At 36.2% G+C, this 19,343-nt stretch overlaps 1 protein-coding gene across 1 annotated transcript in view; it reads left to right on the forward strand.

Moving 5' to 3' along the window:
• LOC149426169 (death-associated protein kinase dapk-1-like) overlaps positions 1-18,543 on the forward strand; it is a 29,034-nt gene extending 10,491 nt beyond the window's left edge. Inside the window, exons 13-19 of the mRNA XM_089635925.1 lie at positions 1,859-2,056; positions 3,312-3,494; positions 9,194-9,436; positions 10,068-10,287; positions 13,908-14,054; positions 14,889-14,978; positions 15,642-18,543. Of these exons, the coding sequence (XP_089492051.1) occupies positions 1,859-2,056; positions 3,312-3,494; positions 9,194-9,436; positions 10,068-10,287; positions 13,908-14,054; positions 14,889-14,978; positions 15,642-15,856 (1,296 nt within the window). The 3' untranslated portion in view covers positions 15,857-18,543. The remainder of the gene's footprint in view (positions 1-1,858; positions 2,057-3,311; positions 3,495-9,193; positions 9,437-10,067; positions 10,288-13,907; positions 14,055-14,888; positions 14,979-15,641) is intronic.
• Positions 18,544-19,343: the final 800 nt, after the last annotated feature.

The following is a 19,343-nucleotide window of genomic DNA, read 5'->3' on the forward strand; positions in this document are numbered from 1 at the left end:
TCTCCGAAAGCATAAATCTGCATACTATTTCGACAGCTGGAGGCAAGCCGCGTGACAACCTATTTGGCACCAGCGGTGTTCACACATTACTTGAATAAATGATGTAATCATTTGTACGTTAACCGACATATAGCGCTCATCGGAGCATTTAAGCGAATAACGCACAATTATGGTTTCCTGTGCATTCAAAAGGTGTAATAATAGAAGTGTTAATCACAAATATCGCATCTCCATAGGTTGGAGTTATTTTACTGCATTTAAAGCTTATTCAGTTTATTATGAACAGTTTTAGTTACAATCATAATATGAAAACTGAATGTATAGCGACGCAAACCCCGTTCACTGATAATGTGATCGTTTACTGTGGTGAGTAAATTATAAAACAATTGTAAGAGTGTTGAACTTGTAAACAAGCCAAGCTTTTGATCACACAATCTGGGATTTGTAGATACGGCTAGGGACAGATAAATGTTAACCATGCACCATTGTAAAAAGGACGTCATTTTCGAAAGCAGATTCCATTTTCAAAGACTTAAACACTAGTATTACAATGCGAGTTGCCTGCAGACTGTTGGATTTGTTATTTGCAAATCACTGAAAAGGACACACCTATGGTCACTCCCCAGTGGCGGTTCTTCACAAGGGGACCGTGGGGACAGTCCCCACTACAGATATTCCAGAAATCTACCAAGAAAAAAATTACAATTCTTTCAGTTCGCAAAAAATAATGAATGCATTCTTTACATGAAAGTAATTAACAGTTGCAGATATTTCAACTAAAAATTCATTAGGGTAATTTTTAAGCTCGAAATTTGAAAAGTTTCTTCCGACGAACGTGCGACTAGCCTCCTCCGTTCCTTGCAGCATACTAATTACTAATACCAACGGGACCGACGAGCCCGAACTAGCCAGCGTCTAGTTATGCGCAGAACGTTCTGCGCAGTTGGGGGACAACCCCAGGGATTTATTCCCACTAAAGTGATTATTCTACTTGGACAGAATGCTCTTGTATGAAATGTTATGAATTTGCGCATGCGTATTTGAATCTTCTAACGAAACCTCAGGGGACAGACTTGAAAATCCCCTTGTGATGGTTTGTTTTAGTTCTAATTATTGAGGTAGGTCAGTTAGGTCAGTTATGCACGGGTCAGAATATGCGTTAGTCGTGTTATAATCGTTTGTGACGTTTAAGTAAAATAATAGTATTGATATAATCGATTGATCGGATCATTTCTTATTTCTATAGCGCCGTTCTCGTGGTAAAAGCGCTTTAAACTGAAGTATCTATGATTAACTTGTGTTATTTTTTATTAAACGTAATATTTATGAATATTTGGTGTTTCTGGTTAGGTGCGTGACTTATCTTCTTATCTAATAATAATTTTTGTTAGAAATTATTCGAAAAAATGAATGAAGTCGACTTTTTACTGAAAAATAAATTCAGTACGTTAACATTTGACGAAAAAGTAGAAGTGAAACGCCTAGGTGCTCACCAACCTAGAGACATTGTAATCGAGTTTCATGTTGTTAAAACTCGTAAAAAGTTAAATTTTAATCCAGAGTGGTTTTCTAAAAAATCTTGGTTATGTGCTAGTGTTTTTGTTGCAGTAAAAAACCTATTCGTGTATATATTTATATTGGATCTCGTACTCCCATTTTCTGGCAATGAAATGTCAGTATCTACACATAAAAAATGACGGTCCCCACCACCGAAAATGTGCTCGAGCCGCCACTGTCACTCCCCACCCCACTCATTTTCGTTTATTCCTCTCACCCGTAAGAGCAGCTCTATATATTCATTACTCTGTGCCTTTGACTTAATATCACTAAAAATTTAAATAATATTTTAAATTTTCAGATTCTGAATATAGGCGAAGTGGTGGTGCTCTGCTGCGGCTGGCTGTGCGGGGTGCTGGGGGCCCTGCTGGGGCGTGGAGGGCTGCGGGGTGCTCGTGCCCTGGGGGTGTACACGGCGCATGACTTCCAGGCTCACTTTGGCTATTGCGATGCCTCACAGCTGCTGGGCCTGTTGCAGGAAATGCGAATTTGCACTATGGTTAGTAATGTTACCCATAGAGGTGTAACAGGAGTATTGAGCTTTAATCGAGAAAATATTACTTTGATTTGAGATAATGTGTCACGTGAACAGATGAACAAACATAATAGTTCTAATAGTATACATGGGTAGAGATGGCAAAATTTCGTTTTAACTAAAAACGTGAAAAAATATTTATGGTTCGAAAATAGGGCATTTATAAGTTTTCTTTGCGTTTCAAGGCATTTGAAAGTGTTTCCAGTGATTTCTATTTCGCGAATTAACGCGAAAAACGTGATGTTGGCCGTATTTCAGCGAAATTATTCTATTTAGCGAAATAGGCGCGAATTTCCCGAAAATACAACAACAATTTAGTACTGACTGACAGGCGTACGAGAATGAAGGAGCCCACTATTGAAACGTGCGCAATGCTATCATTCAATCAGTAAAGTGCCATTTCCATTGTTTTTTGTATTTACCTGTATTTCAAATATGCCTACTTTATTTCATTTTTGGAAGCCTGTCCTACCTCTTTTTACAATTTTGTTACTATTTTATGTGTAAATATTTAATATTTTTATTTTATACTGTACGCTGAATTTAAACGCTTTCCGAGAATATAGCGTATTTCAGAAGTCAAAGAACCATACAAATTGGAGAAGCTGATACAGTAATATTTAGTCCAGTACAACTAAAGAAGAATTGAGAAAAATGCATAAGGAAGGTAGTTTCATGTGAATGTGCAGGGAAAAGTATTATGCCTACTTTATTTCATTTTTGGAAGCCTTTCCTACGAATTTTTATAATTTTGTTACTATTTTATGTGTAAATATTTAATATTTTTGTACTTTAGGCTAAAATTGCTTTTTGACATTACACAATTTGTGCGAAATAAATTACGCCTATTGATGTTAATCGCAATCTGCAATTGTTGTGTTTGTGTTCGACCCGTACTTAGAGTTTCCTTCCTTATTAATTTAATATTAAAATTAATTATTTATAATCTTTCACATGGAAATACTTGCAAATGAAGGTTAAACATATATTTTACCAAAAATACTGAAAATATGCGCTAAAAACATTCAGGAAATACATTTTTTTCTATTTTGCTACAAAACGCTAAATTATGCCTCAAAATGCTATAAAACGCTAAATTTCCAATTGTTAATGCTAAAAAATCTGAAAATTAATGCTAAATTTTGCCATCTCTATACATAGGCTGTAGATATTGAACACTTTATTATACCATTATATTTTTTCGTAATTTTATTTTTAGTGCGAGGTTGAAGATGAAATAGAATACGAGTTCCCCTGCTTCAACTTTGTGGAAACATTGGAAGGCTTGTGGGATTCTGACGATCCGCGTTACCAATCTTCAGATTCCTGCTATGGAGGACTCAAGTTGAGTCAAGCAAGGGGCTTCACTCATCTTCTCGCTTGCATTTTTCCTCACATCCAGGTACATATGAAGGTTATCCGAGACCTTTGTTATTTAAAGAATCAAGAAAATAGTATTTTTCCCACTATTTTATTATATAGTACCCGTTACGATCGATGCACTTTGTGAACCATGGCACTAGATCCTTGATTCTTTTGTACAACTCCACCGCCGTCTTCAAAAATGTTCTCATCTCTTCCTCTACGTCCTCGACGGTCTCGAAGCGTTTTTCAGGATGTGATGTCCTCTATCATCTTGCTCAGTACTTAAAGCAGTATTTGGCCAGAAAAAGCTTTGAGACCGACAAGGATATGGATGAAGGGGTTAGAACATTTTTGAGGACAGCGGCGACGAAGTTTTACGACAAGGGAATCTAGGACCAACTGCCAGAGCTCAGGAAGTGCGTCGATCAGAAGTCGCGGAAGTTTTACATGACATAAATTTGGGATTGGAAGAAAAATCGATAAATGCGGAAAAATGATCATTCCAGGAGCGATCGATCGAGATTTTACTGTAGGTACTTTTTTTGTAAAATAACATTTAACTGATTTTTTAAAATAATGATGGAGTTTTACCTACCATTAAAACTCTTATTATGTTGTCTTGCTTATCCAGAATATATAATGTGAGATATCGCGCTTATTTCTCGCCAGCGCCGTCGCATCTGCTGCCGTAATCTTGAATTTCCCGCCTTTCTTTTTGTAATACCCTTCAGTTGTCTATTGTCACCTTAGCAGTTGGCGTCCTGAGACGCCATCTTGATTCAATTTGGACTCACCAAGCAGAGCTTAAGTATATTCTGGATAAGCAAGACAACATAATAAGAGTTTTAATGGTAGGTAAAACTCCATCATTATGTGTGTCGTTGCTTATCCAGAATATATAATGTGAGAAGTGTTTGTTATCGCTTGGTGACAATTCTAAAGCCAAAATTGTGACTATTACTGTATTGCTTGAAATAACTTAGTCAAAGACTGAGAGTGAATGGGGGGATTCAGCACCTCAACATTGAGAACTCTGATTTGCTTTTTATAATATTTCTTGAAAGTGTTTTCTGAACGCCAGTTTCCTCTTTCCAAAATGGTATCTATAGGGCAGTCTTCCAGCCAACTCCTTGAGGCTACTGCTGATCTCAAACTCCCAGGGGAGGCATCAATCCCAGCGTCCTTCAAAATAGTTTTAATCCATCCACCAATAACAGTTCTTGAGGCTGGTCTTGCAGGCCCCAGTGTGGAAATAAACAGACATTCAACACCAGCTTCATGTCTCCTGTTCTCACTCAAGAACATAAGTTTTCTCAACCAAAATATAGGATCTATATTACGATCCTCTGCTTTGCAAAGCTTCCAACCAGACTGTCTATGTGTAGAGGTGTCCGTCTTAGAACCAAAAATTGGCCATAATATAATGTGATCATCATTGTCAACAAGATTATCAGGAGATGTATGTAGCAAGGTCAGATCATGTACTCGTCTTCCTGACGCCAGTAGTAAAATAACAGCACATCTACGAGATGCTTCGAAAAGAGTCAGGTCCTTTGGAGGATTTTTACAAAGCCAAGACACCAAGAGTCCTGGATCCCAAGTAAATGCTCTAGGCTTCTCATTTACAGAATTCCTTATACCTCTCATCACTCGCTTGACCAAGGGATGATTACTAGTCCTCAAATCGCCATTGGGGTCACACAAAACCGACACTGCAGACTTGTGAAGCGCTATGGTACTGGGAGCCAAGCCTTTTTTCACTCTTAGGTATGCTAAAAACCGTGCCAGCTGAGATCCCGAAGGGGTATTAGGACAGGTATTGTTAATGGAGCACCATTCCTTCCAGCTCTTCCATGCCATGTGATAAGTTGAAAGCGTAGATTTGCGCCAACCCGCATTCAATAGAGCTTTCTCTTGCTGTGACCAATCGTTCAATGCTTCACTCCACCCCCAATCTTCCACACCTTTAGTTGGAGCTTCTGGACCTGTTGAGGATGAAGTCCTGTCGATAAGTCTATCAAGTTGTCGACCAACATGGGTATTATGTGAGGTTGGTCTAGGGCTCTTTTCTTTAGGTCTGGTAACCAAAACACTTTTGGCCAATCTGGGGCTACAACCATATACACCCCTGACGACTTGTTCAGGTGTGCCAGCACTCGTAGCATTAAGCAGGGGGGAGGAAAGATCCATGCCAAGGGGAAATGCCAACTCCTGCTGAACGCATTGTGAAACATCGCTCTCTTGTCGTGGGGATCTATCGAGACATACTGATCCACGACGTGAGCCCTCGAAGAAGCGAATAGATCCACTACTGGACTGCCCCACTTGTGAAAGACAGCTCCTACCGCTGGGGGTAGGATGTGCCATTCTGGTAACGTCATCCCTCGGGATAGATGATCCGCGAGGCCATTGTAGCGTCCCGGCAAATACTGCACTTGTAAAGAGATTCTGTGCTTGTCCAAAAGCGCGAGAATCTGAAATGTCAGATGAAGGAGACCCATTGACTTGGTGCCTCCCTCGTTCCTCAAGTAGGCTACAACTGTCCTGTTGTCTGATTGAATGAGTAACGAAGAACTTCTCAAATTCTGAGTCAGAGATGTTAAGGCATTTAAGATTGCTGTCATCTCCTTCATGTTGCAATGTCCCCCCCTCTGACTGTCTGTCCAACAACCCGACAGAGGTACATCGTCGATCAGGGCTCCCCAGCCGTGATCCGCCGCATCTGTGGTCAGAAAATGTGTTGGGCTGGGAACATGAAGAGTTGAAACATGATCTAAGTTGTTCATCCACCATTTCATTTCCGACAAGACTTCCTTCTTTATCGGAGATTTCTGCTGAGGGGTCAGCTTCAGCATTAACTGCAACTGTAATTGTATCAGTCGAGTATGGAGTCGACCTCTGGGGACCACAAAGGTAGCAAAATTCAACTTTCCTAAAATACTCTTAGCTTCTTTCAGAGTCCATCTTCCCTTTGTCACGAGGCTCTGAAGTGAGTTCCAAAGACCTTGTCGTCTGTATTCGGTTAAGGTCTTCTGATTCAGATGGGGGTTCCAAACAATTCCTAGATATTCCACTGACTGTGCTGGCTGACGGACACACTTTTGGAAATTTACCAACCAACCTAACCGCTCCAATAATTGAAGAGCTTCTCGTGTTTGACTGAGGAGGACCTCTCTGGTCTGATGAGCCAGGAGAAAGTCGTCTAGGTACACAATGATCCTGATACCCCGTCTCCGCAGGATTTCTGCAATCCAATTTGTGATGGCTGCAAAGGCCTGTGGTGCACTGCTCAGGCCTTGAGGCAGGCATGTCATCTGTAAGTGAAGGCCTCCGTAATACAATCTCAGAAAGCAACGGTGAGCTTTTGCGACCGGTATGTGGAAGTAGGCCTGTGAGAGGTCTATTTTTGTCATCCAATCGTTGGCTTGAAGAAAGTGTGGGACCTTGTGGTGAGATATCAGAGAAAACTTTTTCCAAGCTACATCTAAATTGAGAGCTTTTAAATTGAAGATTGGTCTTCTTGAGCCGTCGCTCTTTTGAACCAGAAAAAGTGTTGATAGGAAGGAGGCATTGTCGCCAGCTCTTTCCAATGTACCATCTCTCATCATCTTTCTTATTTCGAGTGTCATTTCCGGGGTTACTTTTGTTTTGAATCTCCTTGCGAGAGCTTGGCTTGGACTTATCAACAAGGGCTTTCGGATGAATGGTATGCGGTATCCCCTTATCATACGTAAGATGGTCTCTGGGGCATCTAGGGTCCGCCATTCTATCCAATAATCCTGTAGTTGACCGGCCCGAAATGGTTGATAGTCATCTGTTGAAGCGGCCACGAGAGGTCTGCCCCCTCGCGCCACGCTTCTGTTCCCTACCCCTACCCCTCGCTCGGGAGGAATACTGGGGGTCTCGCCCGTGGTCTGCCCGCCGGGGAAACGAGGGAAATGCCATCTTTTCCTTTGATGTCTGCTTGGGGGGAAAGGCAACAACCTCCTTAGATGTTGAAGGGCGGTTGTGCGCCGAGTGGCTACCCTGAGGTAGGCGCACTGGACTAAAGCACTTTGTTATACCACCCAGTTTCTGCAACTGTGCGGAAAGTGCTTCTTCCCCAAAAAGATGAGTGGAAGAAGGAGGAATTCTGCTGAATAGCTTCCGTTCCACTCCAGTCTTACAGCTGCTCAAAATCTTATCCCTTCTGTGCTGAATGATTTCAGCTCGCTTTCCGCAGGTTATCTGCAAGATATCGTCAGAGCATTTTATAAACTCGGAGTCCTCTCCTAACAGGCTGTCCAGTTGTTCCTCTAAAGCCTCGCCTGACAGAGAACTTTCTGAACTGCTTCCCCATTTAATGAGTTTTTGGAGAGCCTGTTGAAGGCACTCTCTCTGCTTCAATGAGGCATGCGTTACCGCAGCCAGCATCTTTTCCATAGCCGGAAATATTGGTGAGGCGGAGTCAAATGCCAGCACCTCGCAGTTCACCTCCAGCTCCTTGAAGCCTGAATCAGCTACATATTCCTTTAAAGCGGATGCGTAGCGGACATTGGCCCACTCGCTCGAGTTGAAGCGTTGGAGATTCTCCACCAAACCCAGATGTGTTGCAGAAGGTTTTGGCGCTGCAGACTCCTTCAGAACAGTAGAGGGACCGGGCATCTGATACTGCCTTTCAGGCGACAACGAGCAAACGCTCCCAGATGCATGCGAGGGTGCCACTATACTTGGCGTGCTGACAGTGGCTTCCTGCGTTGACCTGTCCATGACAAAATCTTGCAGGGTCTTGACTTGACATGCTAATCTTTTGAGCAGATGTCTGTCATTCCGCTTACGTCTCTTCGTGCGCCTGCGTCGCCTACTATTTTGCGACGCCGAACCGCTAGATTGCGAGCTCGACGAACTTGTTGATATTGAACGGCGTCGCCTCTTTCGATCGCGTCGTTTAGAGGTTACGTCATCTTCTACATGATCCTTGTCTGAGGCCATTTTAACCCCGTGCACAAAATGAAGACGCTAATAACTGTCAAAAATGTTCGCACTATCACTTAGCACTAATTTTCATAAAAAATTACGACAATTTGCGGGTAGCAACAGATATTCTTTTCGTTAAAACAATCCCAAACGAAAATTACACGACCGGCGTGGGTGAAAAAACGCCAAAATTGAATCAAGATGGCGTCTCAGGACGCCAACTGCTAAGGTGACAATAGACAACTGAAGGGTGTTACAAAAAGAAAGGCGGGAAATTCAAGATTACGGCAGCAGATGCGACGGCGCTGGCGAGAAATAAGCGCGATATCTCACATTATATATTCTGGATAAGCAACGACACACATAATAAAGGTCCCTAATTCTTGGACAGTCCTTGCATATTATGAAATAAGGTGAGTTTCAAAACCACATATTTATATTGGATCATTAGGGTCTGAAGGCTGTACGAATGGTTAAAACAAACGAAAGTTATTTTAATGTTGATTGGGGCCATATAAATAATGCCAACTAAGTTGGGATGTGGCCAGTGATATGATGAAAATTTGAGGCCAATGGAATTCACACTAATTGAACAAAAAATGTAGCACCGTTTATGAAAAGGATAGCCATTAAAAATTCTAACGGTTCGCTACTGTACTGGACCTAGTTCAGTGAAACCACGCCCGTTATCTCACTCTATTAATTCATATTAAGCTTTAGCAGGGTAATTTTGCAATACATAGTACATAAATGAGAAATAATAATTGACTTGTTTTGAAGGTGCAACTACGTGACGACATTGAATCTTTAAGAGTCTGCGACAGCATCGGAGATTGGGGCAATGACTGCGACCTGTACCAGTGGTGGCACGGCTCCAAGATCAGCTGGCTGAACACGGAGTGTCTGTTGACCCTGGACGGCTCCCCGGGCAGTGAGTTCCTTGATCTCCGGGTCCGGGGGTCTCCGGGTTCAGCCCACATCTGCTTCCTGCACCTGGAGAAGGTTCTTCACTGTATTCATCAGGTTAGACGATATTTTCATTAAGTACCAACAATATTTATCTTTTATTTTTTTTACTATCAAATAATCTTTACAAGTTCCAATAAATCTATTCTGATTAACAGGAACGAATCATTTTAAAATAACATTCATTACCTTTGCAGTTGGTCACGTTGCTAAATGTATGGATTTAACAAATAGTTTGTTTATTGATTATTTTCCCATTGAGCTGCCTGCGAAAAAAGAATGACAAGCCGTAAGTGTCAATTTCTCACTGGTTTTGAAAATCCGGATTTTGTATAGTTACCATCTTAACATTTCCATACCCACTTCGTTTAATAAGACCATTTTTATATCAGTTAATCTATCCACTGATGGACGAGGCCTCTCTAATCGCTTCTCGTTTCGGTGCTTTGAACTGCTATGTATTTCTGACAATTTAAAAACAATTATTATGCCATGTTGCACTACCTCTTCCTTTAGCCAAAGTTTCGGATAGCATTACAGTGTCCATCATCAGGCCAGATATATAATCGAAGATTTTAGGATAGTTTTATACTACTTAATGAGATGAGATTGGTCCATTGACTATCCATCTCCTGAGCAAGGCCTGCAATCCAATTAAATGACTAATAATATATACTTTTTGTTTCAGGCCATGAGTCGGACAGCTCCAGGGCTGAATCTAGAATGCTCGGTGATGTCAACCCACCAGCTGCGAACTCACTGTGAAGAGCCGTACTGCTGGACGGGAAGTCATATTGTTACCAAAATGCTGGAGGGACAAAATGAAGAGACTTCTGCCATAAGCTCCTTAGTCCTGACAAACCCTAATACCAACAAAAAGGAATCCTTGCAGAGTCTAATCTGCTTTGGTAAGTTGAATTTTTCTTGGCAGAGTAATGGGATGAGAAAATTGTTCCACTTCAATTCTATCATTCCTTTGGTCTGTTGTGTTAAATTAGATATTACAGACAACCCTGATTTACTACTCCATCAAATGTATCAATGATATCTGTTATTTAGATACTCTCGTGTATCTAGTTTGCATGCAGTTAGTAATACGTATCGACTCCTATGTAAACTATCGTAACCCACAAAATGGTAATTTAGAGTTTTCAATGTGTCTAGTTTGGAAACTGTACAAATTTTATGTGGGAGTTAACAAAAAAAAATTATAAAAATATGTAAACAGATTTTTTCACACTGTTTTATAGTAACTCCTCTAAGCAGTGTGATCAAAATAAACTTTAAACTGCTCTCCTCAACAATAAGGATTTTGAAGACACATAGGAGGAGTCCATATGCAGAGGTGGCTGATGTATGTAATGTAGATACAAGAAGGATCTCTCATATCTCATAAATCAATATTAATTTTCAAAATTTACTACATTATTACTCGTTCTTACTGTTCTTATGAGCATTGTTTACTATGGTTTAAGGCCAACAAATCCACATAGATTCTATTGTTTAACCCATATTTTAGAATTTTTTGTATTTATATATTTTTTTAATTTTGTATTTATCAGAGACAACATACAAACCTTGTTAAAAGTTTTACATACTGAACTTGTGAACACTTTACACCCTGTAGAATGGGATTTGTTCAATGACAAAGTAAGAAATTGTGCTAGTGAAGTTGCTTTCAAAAAGAAAATTACCTTACAAAAGAAACTAAAAAACCTTATTCTCGCCTCCAAAAAACTAGATGGATGTTTGAACCCCCTGCCTAATAAAATTAGTTTTTCTAATCATACATTTAATGAAAGAATAATTAATCTGTCTGATCATGAACTATCCGTCAAAGAAACGTGTTTATTATCCAAAGGACTTAACTATAACATTCAAGATGACAAAGTTCATAACTTTGAAATACTTGCTGCTGACACGGATCAAGCCCTCTTCAAATGGCCAGATTCCATCAAACATAAATCTTCTGAACTCATCCAAAAACGCCTTAAAAATAAAACAATAATTCCTCCAAAAATACTGAAAAACAAACCTTAAACAACATCAAAAAAACCATAAAGAAAATACTTTAACTCTAACCAAAGCTGACAAAGGAAATACCATACCTAGTGATTTTGAACAAAATAGACTACGTTAATAAAGTAGAAGATTTTTTAAAAAGTGATAACTTTTCAACTCTTCCAAAAGACCCTACAAAGAAATTTCAAGAAGACAATCAAAAGCTGCCCTTTACTATGGTGGTGAACCTAAATATAATCATCTAGTATTAACTAATCCACAGCCTCCTAAACTATATGGTTTAGCGAAAATTCACAAACCAAATATTCTCATTAGACCTGTTTTTCCTGCATATTCTAGCCCCAACTATAATATATATTCTAAATTTGTATCTTTATTCAAATCTAATAATTTATTCAGATCACATTGCTCAATTAAAAACAGTTTGGAGTTAATAAATAAAATCAAATACTTAGACATACCTAGCAACAGTAAATTAGTGTCCTTTGACGTTGTTAATATTTTCCCAAGCATTCCCACTAATGAATGTAAAAACCTAATTGTAAACATTTTAAATAATTCCCATTTAGATCGAACCATTGTGAAGGAAATTTCCACTTTCTTAGAAATTTGTATGAATCAAAACTACTTCACCTTTAATGATAAATTATATAAACAGCATAATGGTCTCCCAATGGGAAATCCCGCTTCTCCTTTGTTTGCTGAAATATTTATGGATTCCTTTGAAAACAAACTATTCGAATGTGGACTTTACCTTTTAGCTAATGTATTTGTTTGGTATAGATATGTTTTTTGTTATTTTTTTTTTTTTGGGAAAATCAACAGATCATTTACATATATAAGAATAAACTAAATAATAAAGATAAAATCCAATAACAGATTTTCACTTAAAATTATAATAATAATAAAAAATATTTTTAAAAACTAAGGGTTCTGTACCCGTGGCATGAGAGATTTACAAAAAATACAATATTGTAAATAATAAATAACAGATGTTGTTGAAATTTTTGTAATTTGGACAGGTAGAAACAGACAATTAGACAATTTTCTCACTTTTATTAATAACATTCACCAAAATATAAAATTTACACTGGAACATAACGATAATAACAATTTAAATTTTTTAGACTTAAACATCAGTTTAGATAATAATAAGTGTGTTTTTAACATCTATAGAAAACCTACAAACACTGACTGTGTTATACCTTCTATTTCACTTCATCCTTTGTCCCATAAACTCGCCTCCTTCAACTCAATGATACATCGAGCCATTAATGTCCCTGTAAATACTGAGAATTTCAATAATGAAATTAACATTACAAAACAAATAGCTCTAAACAACGGATATAAACCTGACATAATTAACCGATTAGTTAATAAGAAACAAACCAAAATATTTACTAAAAAGTACATTTATAGTGGAGATAATAACAATCAATCTGGTAAAAATCTAATATATAAAAAACTTCTTTATACAGGCGACTTATCCTTAAAAATATCCCGCATGTTACCAGTTAATATTTCGACAGCTTTTTACACTAATTCTAAAATAAAAAACTTAATTAATAACAAGGATGTTTCAAATAAATTAGATAACAATAGGATATACACTTTAGAGTGTAATGAATGTGACGCACGGTACGTAGGTATGACTACTAGAAATTTCAAAAGTAGAATCAGAGAACACGAACTATGTTTAAAAAAAAATAATTTCTCCGATTTCGCTAATCATTTGATAGAGACAGGCCATAGCTTCAACCGGGATAAAACTAAGTTTAAACATTCTAACATTAATAAATATTTTAATTTGTGCGCATTAGAAACATTAGAAATTAACAAAAAAATTAATTCAAGCATTAATATAGTTAATAAAATAATAGCACCTTGCAAATCACCTCTATTGACAATGTTCTCCGTTATGTTGACTCCTCCCTCCCATATTTCTGCACTTAAAAATTTAGTTTTAAAATAGCTAGTTAATGACACGGACGTGTCGAAACCGGTGGCTAATTCATAAAATTTATACGTAACAAATATACATTGGAATAATAAAACTCATTGAAAACAAAAATGCCATATTTTAGGTTTTATAAACAAATTTTAAAAAATCATTGAATTTACAATTCACATAACTCACCTATCCAAATTTGGGTAGCTATCGCTCGAGTGGCCAATTAAAAATACTAATTTCGGTTGTGACTCTGCAACTATAAGTGTGTAACTTCGGTTCAATGAACTGTAGTTTGCTTTGAATTGTGTCATTTTCCGACATTTGCTGACATAGACAAAATACCATGATAACGGAAATATGATTGGGCATTTGGGGATGGTTATTATGTATTATAAACATTTATTGCTCAGTAACAGAAGTTTTAAAAATCGTAACGAGGAAACGATTTATATTTCTTTAAATATATACATATTTTTAAAATTTTACTGTGATTTTTTGAGTATGTAAATAAATATTTGTGTAACAGATTTTTAGTAGAAATTGTTTTGTTTGCAGATAGCCCCGCTATAAGTGAGATGCTGGAATGGTGTCTGGAGATAAGTGTGAGGAACATGAACCCCTCTTTACTGTCCCGATTATCTGCCCTGCTCGATCCCCCACACCATCTCGGTGCACACTGGTGCATGTTGGCCGTTTCCTTAGGTAACTCTCAATCTATTATGTACTTATGTAATACCATACTTTATTTCTTCGTATTAGAACTAATCTAACCTTCAGCATTCTCTATCTCTAATCCCACCAATGTCAACTCCTCTGCTTCAACTCCTTTGCTTTGTGTTGTGCAATAATTTTTAAATGTAAATACAAAGATACAACCACATGAATTTATTCATTTGGTATACATATTATATTTATTGAGGGAACCAATGTGGAGTAGACTCTTCCCCCGTGGGGCCTTCGGGGAACCAAGGAGGAGTGAAGAGTAAAAATGAGACCCTCTTCCCTCGTGGGACCTTTAGGGAATCAAAGAGGAGAGGAGAGGAGAGAACAAAGAACCAAAGGGGAATGAAGAGGAGAGATGAGGCTCTCTTCCCTTGTGGGGCCTTTAGGGAACCAAAGGGGATTGAAGAGGAGAGATGAGACCTGGGAAGATAAATTTTTGAACCAGACAACATAGCCAGCCACGTATCCAATGACAACCCTGGTGAACTTTATAAAAGGGACCGGGTGACTGTTAAAGGAATGAGGTAAAATGGGAGATAACACAATGGGCCTATGGCCTAAGTGCTCACGGGAACTACATATAAACCGTCTCCACTCTATAAATAATAATAATATTTATTGTTATAAAACATGCCCATTGAGCATAAAACAAATGGGCCATTCTGGTTGTTATGAGTAGATGGGTGTGAATGAGTGTCATATGAAAATTTTGTGAATGAGTGTTGTTAGGTTCAAATATTATTTGAAAAACTTTTGAAATCGTTATTTACACTACTTAGTACAGAAAGAGTAATATTAAATTAATTATTTCAGGTGTGAGTCAAGATTCAATAGCTGCATTTGACACCGAAACAGAATCCTGGCATACACAAAATCTATTAATGACCGTTAATTGTAACATCGGTGAGTCCACAACCTTTACTCTTAATGATCGTTTATGGTCATTTTATCGTTGTCAAATCACTTTATTAAAGTTTATTATATTTCTGTATGTGTGTCAATTCAAAATTATATCTATGGGTTTGTTTACAACAAAGGACTGAAATGTTTAAATGCCGTTATCTCAGAACAATATTTATTTTTTTCTCCACTGCTCATCTAAATAGGGAATTTCTGTGTCGAGATGAGCAGCTTTACAATTATATTTAATAAAATAAGTAAAGAACAAAATATATACATAGATGAATTGTATCGAATATGGGGTTTCTAAGGTGATTTTTAACAGAAGCTACGATATGGGTAATCCAATATCACCACTCTCAGCTAATATGGAATTTTGGACCATTTTCTTGAATAGATTTAACGAACCTATAGTTTTTATATTTTTACTGAGCATATTATAAAGCAACAGAGCTTTATAAGAAAAATTCCTTTAATAATTATAAGGATGACTTGTATACCGCCGTTTTTGTGCAAAATCACCTCATGGGCGCTGTCCAAAAGATATTCTGGTATTCATCGGCTGATACATTAAAGAAACACCCAATCTAGTGTTGATTTGATAATTAACAATAATTTTTATTTGATGTTTTCTGTGTAGATATTCAATTTGTATTCATATTCAAGGTACACTTCTTGCAAAACTTGAAGAGCTCGGACGCTGCGATGCCAAAGAACTAATTCTGAGCCTCGCTCCGCTGTACCGAGTTACCAACTACCGAGACCTGGACTCCATATCCTCCAAATCTGATGACGAGAATGTGGACACTTGCGATCTGTCTAAAGAAAGCAACGCCAGCACCAACACTGTCCTCGGTTCTAGAATACATACGGACGTCTAATCGTGAGACCTCCAATATTTAAGAAAAACATTCTATAAGCATTCCGCATCAATTATTAATAAATTTATAAATATTTATTATACTGTTAAATCTGCTAAGCAATGTCGCCAAACTCAACATATTTATATTAAATTTATCGTGCTTGAAACAAAAGAGGCAATACTTGAAATATTTACGTACAAAATGCTACACATAATATATTTATGTAGTTATCTCCATCTCTTTTCCGTAACAGCTGTTCCAGCAGCAAATGATGAGGTAAGAATACATTTACACATATTAACGTTATTGTATTAAAATTTTAACAATATTAAATGTTTAGAGTTTATCGTAAAATAAATCGTTATAAATAATAATACACACTTCCAAATAAATAAAATTTTGTAATCGTAATGTACGTATTATTAAAATATTAGTTTAGACTTGCTATAAAAACATTTGTGTTTGTTAAAATATTGCCAATTTCATTCTTTATTCAAAAATATTTGGAGATTATTTATTTTTATACAAATATGTTCCCATGCTCAAATATAAATAATACTGTTAATGTGCTAAAAGTACCTGGCTGAAGAATTTTAAACATTAGATTTACGTTTAGACAAACACGCTAGATTGTTCACCTGCTGTCAAAGGAATTCTTTATTAAGTACATTCATAGATACATTATTTATTGATACATTCACTGTGAAATCATAGAATTCACTTTTAAAGCCTTGAAATCAAAGAATATTTATATTATTAAAACAATCTACGCATAAAATATTATTAGATTTAGTACTAGAGTGCTTTACCATGTACATTCTTCAATTAAACTTAGTTAAATATGTAATACTAGGTAGATTTATTGTAATTTTTTTTTCTGAAACTTTTCTCCCTGTGACATTGCATTATGCTGAAATTTTAATCCTAGTTAGATTTTAAATATAATTTAATGATTCTTGAATTATTGTAAACTATAGATAAACTGTAAATTCTATTTCATTTTAATTAGCGTCAAAACCAACCTCTAAATTAGCACTTGTGTTTATCATTGCGATGACTTTATTAAATGTTGAAGCAAAGGTGACAATTATTAATCAAAACGAATCTTGAATGAAAGTAATATTGATGAGGGGCCGAAAGTTGAAAGACTGCCCATTTACGAAAGGAAAACAATGTGGATGTAGATGTGCTGCCTTCTGCCTTGCCACCATAAAATTTTCTTAGGATGTTTTGGTAAAAGTATTTTCCTCGTTAACATATATTCAATATTAGAAATAAAGCATTTACGTTTATATTATGATATGAGCATGTCTATCATGAGCGAAGAAGCTTTGAAACATTTATTTTACTGTAAAAAAATGCGGTTATGCTGGTTACACCTTTTTAAATTGTTCTGTAAGAAAAATAAGTATTAGAGACTTGGGAGAAACCAGGGAAGTGACAGTTAAAGATAAAATGATCGTAAACAAAATGATCATGTACAAAATGATCATGTATAAATGATCATGTACAAAATGATCGTAATCCAATTTATTTTTTCTTTACATGAAACCGAATGTAGCGTAAATAATGCAACTCACAACTCACAAAATTATGCTCGTTTGGCCTCAGCCTAATAGTGTCTATACTATGTTAAAGTAAAAAGATTCGATATAATTTACATGTAATCATTTATTTTTTTGTGATAATGTACAGTTTACGATCAAATAGAAATTTACAATCAAATGGTAAATTACAACCAAATGCGCTTACGATCAAATGATAATTACGATCTTGTTACATACAATCTTTTTAATTACGATCAGAACGTCGGTTACCGGAAGTAACTATTAGTTTTATATTCAAAAGGAAAGAACACCTACGATCAATTTATTGTAACAGATTGTTTCTAATTTAGCTGTCCTATCATTTTCGTTGGAGTTCGAAGTAAAGGAGAAGAATGAACATAGAATGCATGCATTTTCGTGATATATTAGTGATTTTATGACTATCGTGCTGCACAAAACTATTTTTATAATAATACATAATTCACAACGACTTTTAGAATATTTATGCCAAAAATGGCAATTAATAGAGAAATAAATCTCTAAAATAAAAAATTTTAAAAATCGTCCATATTATGATAAATATATTTATTATGTATTTTATTTTAAATTCTATTTTCAATGACATTTCTTAAACTTGGATGTAGCATTTTATTTCTTAATTATATAATATTATACATATTTATAAAACTAACACAAAAAATATTTTATCCAATTTTCATTGCATTTCTTACAGTTAGTACTTCTCGTTAGTGATAAAAATAGTCAGAATTATTTTGTATCGAAATAACCACATAATGGGGTATTTTCACAAACTATGTATACCGTTACTGATAATTGTACTAAACAACATGAAGATTTTAATATTTCCGTTAATAATTACTGATTTTAAAAACGATCTAAAACCGCACATTCCGAAACGGTTCCAACTGGCTACAACATCATTATAACATAGAAAACGCCACTGGCTGGTAAGACGGCTGCCCGGCGCGATAATTGCACAGTTTAAATTAATAAAAAATAATATAAAATACTTTCACTATCGAATTTTTTTTCGAGACAGGAAAATACCCCATTTTCAAAGTACAAGTAACATAGCTTTTATCAATTATTTTTAATATGTGCATAATTTATCTGTGATGTAACATAAAATGTGTTTATTTTATCATTATTTAAAAAATGGAAATAAATTATTTTCAATACATTTTGCCTGATTATTTTGGTACACCTTCACGATAATCATATTACCTCGAAATACAAATATTCGGCTGAGTACTTATACATATTTCAACTCTATAAATATAATACAAGGTGTCCGGGGGTAAAGTGCAGTAACTTCGATTGAGCCTACATGATAGAAGTTATATGAGACACAAGTTTTTTGAAATTACAATGATTTAACTATTTCCCTGCGGCGGCTGACTTTAGTCATTTCTTCAAATCGTTCGCACCACGCAGTGGCTGATTTTAGTCATTTTCAAGTTTCGACTTCGTTTTCCAAGCACAGGTATACCGTATTCGTTCGAAATTTATTTAAAAAATAAGAATATTCATTTGTGTTGCGATATCTCTGAGAATCTTTATCTACTACTTCATTTTTTATCTTATAAAATTAATAAAACCGAGAGCCCGGTGATTGCCGTCGGTCACAGTTTTGAAACATGCGCACAAATGAGCGTCGATATCAACTTTGAAATCTATTTTATTTTGTTGTGTACGTAATTATTTAAAAAGTGACTAATTCGATTTTAAAAATATCTTGTTATGTGTTTGTGTTTTGTATTACGTTCCTGTTACGTGTGAATTTAAAAAACTTTTTTTAACAACCCTCAAAATGTCGAAACGTTGCCTATCTGATATTGAAATATATGAAACAATGTTAGATGCGGATAGTGATTTTGAAATAAACGATGACGACACATATTGTTATTGATGGGCAATATAAAAGTGATACCTCAATG

The sequence above is a fragment of the Hesperophylax consimilis genome, chromosome 1, assembly GCF_061612785.1.
Source record: "Hesperophylax consimilis isolate HC1 chromosome 1, BYU_Hcon_1.0, whole genome shotgun sequence".
NCBI lineage: Eukaryota > Metazoa > Arthropoda > Insecta > Trichoptera > Limnephilidae > Hesperophylax > Hesperophylax consimilis.